This window comes from Crocuta crocuta, unplaced genomic scaffold (genome assembly GCF_008692635.1).
Source record: "Crocuta crocuta isolate KB4526 unplaced genomic scaffold, BGI_CrCroc_1.0 scaffold601, whole genome shotgun sequence".
In the NCBI taxonomy this organism is placed as follows: Eukaryota; Metazoa; Chordata; class Mammalia; order Carnivora; family Hyaenidae; genus Crocuta; species Crocuta crocuta.
In genome coordinates, this window is record NW_027528227.1 from 270,803 (window position 1) to 276,658 (window position 5,856).

The following is a 5,856-nucleotide window of genomic DNA, read 5'->3' on the forward strand; positions in this document are numbered from 1 at the left end:
CGGAGGACGAAACCCACAAGTCTTTGGGATTCCCGAGACACCACCACTGGGAAGCCACTGTAAGTGGTTTCACTGATGATAGTCTCTATATCTTCCACAGTCATATTTTCCTGAGTAAGGACAGTCAATAAAGGATCATTTCTCCGGGGTTTCATCACATCCATTGCCAGAGTTTTATGAGCAAACTCTTCTTTGGCTTCAAGAAAGGGGTAACCATTGAGACGAATGTGGGCATCATAGATGCCCTCCCCCCCCAGAGCATCTGCCACCCATTTGCTTGTCATGGCTGCAGCCATCAGAGGCACAATGTATTCCAAGCCACCAGTTAGTTCAAACATTATGACAACAAGAGAAACAGTCATCCGAGTCACCCCACCTGTAAGGAAACAGATACAGGCTACTGAAAACAGAAGTCCAGACTCATTACAATTAAGGGCATGTGACAGGCGCCCATCCAGGCAAAGGCTACTTACCAGAAGCATTGCTAAAAGGAGGTCTCGCTTATAACTGCACAGACCCCAGCAGCTACATTTAAGTAAGTTTATAATGGATGTGAGTCAGAATTCTCAGAATAATATCTATAAAAGAACCAGATGCTGTCTGGATTTTTCTTCTTTTGTTTCTTATTTGTGTGCTGCTTTCTCTCCCCTAATTATAAAAGTAATTGCAGTCTCCCATCCAAGTACTAACCAGGCCCGACCCTGCTTAGCTTCCGAGATCAGACGAGATCGGGCGCGTTCAGGGTGGTATGGGGAAAGGGAGAGAAGCAAACCATGAGAGACTCTTGAATGCTGACAAAAACTGAGGACTGATGGATGTGGGGGGAGGGGGGATGGGCATGGAGGAGGACACTTGTGGGGATGAGCACTGAGTGTTATGTGGAAACTAATTTGACAATAAACTATTAAAAAANAGTATAGAAAAGAAAGCCATTATTCATAAGTTCACTGCCTAGAAATAAGCAGAGTAAAAATTTGGAACGACTTTTTCTCAAGTTTTTCGCTAGGCAAAAATATATGTTTGTATGTAAGTGGGCTCATATTATATGTTTAACTCCCCACCATGCTACCCCTCCCCCCACTTTATGTCAGGAACATTTCATATATTATTACAAATTCATTTAATATTGGATTTAGAGATGTTAAATATTAGCATCACATTCAAAGGNTGCATATTTAAGTTGATTCCAATTTATTGCTGCTATCATAAATAATACGGTGATGAACATGCTTGGGCAGATATCCTTATCCAAATTCCTGGTAATTTCGTTAGTAGGATGAAATTTGAGAGCAAAATTATTCTCAAAAGGGAGGAATATAGCTATAGGATAAAGAATACTTTCTTAAAGCACTTGAAAAATTGCAAACCCAACAGGAAATGGATGCTCATTAAAAAAAAAAAAAAAACTGCAGGGGNTCCAGCCTCGCATCAGGTTCTGTGCTGAGCGTGGAGCCTGCTTAAGATTCTCTCTCTCTCTCTCTCTCTCTCTCTCTCCCTTGCTCATGTGTGCTTGCTTGCTCTCTCAAAATCTGTAGTCGACTCTGTTTAATATCACACTTTCTTATTCTGTCACCTGTGTGGCAACTTCTTTTTTTTTTTTAATTTCTAGGAGAGAGAGAGAGAGAGAGACAGCGTGAGCAGGGGAGGGTCAGAGAGAGAGGGAGTCACAGACTGAAACAGGCTCCAGGCTCTGAGCTGGCAGTCAGCACAGAGCCCGACGCGGGGCTCGAACCCACGAACCGTGAGATCATGACCTAAGCAAAAGTCGGACGCTTAACCGACTAAGCCACCCAGGCGCCCCGCAACTTCTTTAAAAATCAATGCAAACACTACTCACCTAAGCAGGCTGCAGCCCCAACCATCGCATAAAGGCCAGGGGTGATGCAATCTGCTCCTTGACTACACCAGCTATTGAAGATGGCCCAATCATGGTGGTAATAAGCCAGCTGCTCCATTCCTACTCCTAAAAGTCGGCCTGCTATAGCACCAACAGCCATGCTGGGGATAAACAGGCCAGACGGGATCTGCAAAGAGAAAGCAACAGATGGTTAGTGAGAAATGATGCACTTGCCTGGCATGTGGTAAGGGCTAGATAACTGACCCTCTGCAAAGCAAACAGGCCAATGACAATTTAACTATGCACTATGCTAGCAAGTGGCCGTAAAGATTTGTGTAATGCTACGGGGGCTAGAGGTTCTCTGGGACGTGCAGGCAAGTACGACTGCAAAGAAGCTTACCCTGATTTGGGGTCCATCAGGCCAGAGCCTGAACTCTCCAGACCAAAACAGAACTGGAGGCAGAAATTAAGCCTTTCCCAAAGAAAAAGGAAAATAGATGGAGTTTCTCATATATGCAGACATTTTCCCCAATGCTGAATTCTTAACAACAATTGACTATCTTCCATGTTCTATGCTGGATACTCCACTAACAAGATTTCCTCAGTTCTTTACTTCCACCCCTGGAGATAGGCGTTATTATTCCCAAATCGCAAAGAACTTAAGGTTCAGAGAGGCTAAGTAACACATCCAAGGTCAAGATACAGTAAATACTGGTGCTGGGGTTTAAATGCAATGCTTAAAACCACTCTCATGTATTGAATCTTAACCCATTGCTCACATGAAAAGGATGGTACATGTAAGGTTTCATTTTATTTTGTAATGGTATAAAGACGAAATGATTACATTTTAAGAATGAGGTAGTAAAAATGGTTTGCATGACTACCCAAACAAAAAACCAACAACAACAAAACACCCCTCTCATCCTTCTCCTGCTCAATTTCTTGACTCCTAGGATACTACAGTGAATTCTCAATTTACTGTGTTAAGGGAAGGAAATTAGGACAAGGGCAAACTCACTGAAACAGCAGATTGTTTTTAAATAGCTTATGTTTGATTTTTGAATGCATTTGAATCTGGGTGGGTTTGATGGTCTGACTGTTCTTTTTAAATGAAAGAAGGAAGCCATGAGGTAAAAATAATAATAATAATAATAACAACAACAACAACAACTCAAGAAGTGCCACAAGACTTTCCAGGGTGTTAGGAAGATGCATGTCCATTCAGAGGTTCTAGCATTGCGTAAACTGAACACTGTGTCTCACTGTCTGGTTTGAACAGAGGTGAATAACTCTCGGTAGTTGGGTGCTAACGAAAGACAAACAAATAATCAGGAAGGAGGAGGGAAATACCTTAACAAATGTTCCACGTTCCTTTCTGGTTTCTTCTGAAACATGGAAACGATAACAGGTACTGAAAATAAGAGATTCTGGCCTAATGTCTGCTGTTGACAGTTTCAATATTAATTTGGATCACCTGTGAAGTTCTCGATACTTGGGCACTGATAACGACTGTAAAGAATACATTAGCTATACATCAGGCTGAACCTGATAAGATTGCTATTTTAGTGGTCAAAATGGTTGAGTATAGGCTACTTTGTTTGGTTCAACTTAATATTTTGCTTTATTGGCAAACTCTAAAGCCACCCTATAAGGACCAAAAATGTGTTGGGCAGATATTGTTTTAATACAAAATGCATATGAATAAGTACCTCACCATCCTTTCTGAGGGGCAAAATATGTGTTCCGTGGAAAAAAGAGAAAATATTCCTATTTACATATCATCATTGAGGTGTGCATTTGGCCTAAAACTAGGCTTGGATAATTTTAGATACAGTTCAATTCTCTAGGAAGTTAGGAGGACATGTAGGGGCAAAAAGGGCTTTTGGGGGTGGGGGATAATGTTGCATGGGGTTGGAAGTGCCACAGGAGCTTTGAAGATTTTATGATATCTTGGCTTTAACCCCCAAGCCACAGCCACACATATATCCACCGAGCATCAAAAGAATCTCCTCACCTTCATGCCAAAGGTGAATATAGTGATGACAATTTTCAGTATGAGTGTCAAGGCCAGCTGCCACATGGCACTNAGTTCACCCCCCTTGCTTGTGTTGAAACGGTTCTCATAGTCACAGAGCTTGGAAGAGTCCAGAAGGCCACAGTCATTAAACAGCTCAGAAATGAGCTCACTTGTGCTCATGCGGGTATATTCATTGGGGAAAGCCAGGATGGCAGTGATGGCTGTCACAACGAGTACCTCTATGACAGGATACTTGCCCAACTGAGTGGTCTTACGCTTCCGACACCAGGCGATGTTGGTGCGGATAAACAAAGCTCCCCACAGACCACCAAATATGCCCAGCAGAATGAACGGCACAAGCTCAAAGAGATGCCATGGGGTGTGAAACTCCACATAAAACAGAACCAGGCGGCTGTTCCCAAAGGGATTGATGGAACGTAGAGTAAATGCTGCCACCAAGGCAGCAAAGAATGAACGCCACAACGTTTTGAGGGGGAAATAGTAGCTGACCTGTAAGAAAGAAGGTGGGAAAGCAAACTTAGAGCAGTATGCAGACACAGTTCCAGGTGATAAGCTGGTGCTGCAGGAATGAGAGCTCAGGACAAAACAAAACAAAACAAAACAAAACAAAAAAAACAAAAAAACTGCCCAGAGATCTCCAGTCACGTGGTAAAACACGGAGTTGAGCAGAGCACTTTGGGACTGCACCATACACACACACTGGCCAGAATTCCTGACCCAAAAGCAACATCACATTCTACAGTTAAAAGCAGTTACCTCTTCTAGGCTGAATAATACTCCGCCAATCGGTGCCCCAAAGGCTACGGATACACCAGCTGCTGCTGCAGCTGACAAGACCTACAATCCGAAACTCAAAATTAGTGACAGAAATAACGCCACCTTGCTGCTGTCAATCACATGTTTAAAAGGAACGTTAGTGATTGCTAAACTTGTTTTTTAAAACTTTACATGCTCTGTATCCAGTTTATCAAAAATCAAGTTCAATTTATATTTATTTATTTTGAGAACAAACACTGCATGCTAAATTTTGAACACATGGTTCAAATGCTTGGACGGGCAAAGGGTCTCTCCTATGTAATTAATTCAGTCATGTACTTTATTCCACATCATGCCCCCCAGCCCCAATATTCTCCATTCACTAATGGAATTTGAGTTTGTAGACCTAGGAATCACCTAAATGAAGTATTTTCAGTGACGTATTTACACAGCACTCTCTGTTAAGGAATGCTTATTAAATGAGAGTTTAGAGAAGCCTGTAATGATACAAAACTGAAGCAACAGTTGGCTCACATCTATTCAGGAGCTACAAATATTCATATGATGGGTAGCTGGGGTTTTCTGTACTATATGCCCTGCTCCATACCGAGTGACCTATGGAAACAAATAGGGAAGCAACTAGAAGCAAGGGGATAGATTTTGAAGAGAAGACCTATGTGTGTTTCGGTGTGGCAAGGAAAAGGGCTAGGTGGGACAGGTAGAGGAAGGGGAAGAAGATGTCAGAGGAAATAAAAAGGGACAAGGAGACAGAGAAAGAGAGCAAGTGATATACTTAGCCCTGCTTTTGTAGGTAGGCATATGCATGTGCATGTAAAATGTGCATGAGAAACACACTGAATTAATGGGAGGATTAAGTCTTTTCTTTAAATTCTGGCTGCTGTGGGGTGATAAGTGATTTGCAATAGTAAGGAAATATTTTTAAAAAGAAAGTTTTAGGGGTGTCTGGGTGGCTCAGTCAGTTAAGCGTCTGACTCTTGATTTAGGCTCAGGTCGTGATCTCATGGTTCATGAGATTGAGCCCCACACCTGGCTCTGTGTGCTGACTGCACAGGGCCTGCTTCAGATCCTCTCTTTCTCCCTCTCTCTGCCCATTCCCCACTCATGCGTGTTTTCTCTCTCTCAAAATAAATAAATAAACATTAAAAAAAGAAAGTTAAATACAAATAGTTTTTTGAAGAATAAAATAGTTCTTGGCAAAATTCAT

At 42.1% G+C, this 5,856-nt stretch overlaps 1 protein-coding gene across 3 annotated transcripts in view; it reads right to left on the reverse strand.

Moving 5' to 3' along the window:
* CLCN5 (chloride voltage-gated channel 5) overlaps positions 1–5,856 on the reverse strand; it is a 42,156-nt gene that overhangs the window by 3,451 nt on the left and 32,849 nt on the right. For 2 of the 3 annotated variants that reach the window (XM_077753051.1, XM_077753052.1), the window contains exons 7-10: positions 4,632–4,712; positions 3,852–4,364; positions 1,838–2,024; positions 1–376 (exon numbers count right to left, since the gene is read on the reverse strand). In XM_077753051.1, the coding sequence (XP_077609177.1) occupies positions 1–376; positions 1,838–2,024; positions 3,852–4,364; positions 4,632–4,712 (1,157 nt within the window). The remainder of the gene's footprint in view (positions 377–1,837; positions 2,025–3,851; positions 4,365–4,631; positions 4,713–5,856) is intronic. The other variant, XM_077753053.1, reaches the window with a different exon arrangement.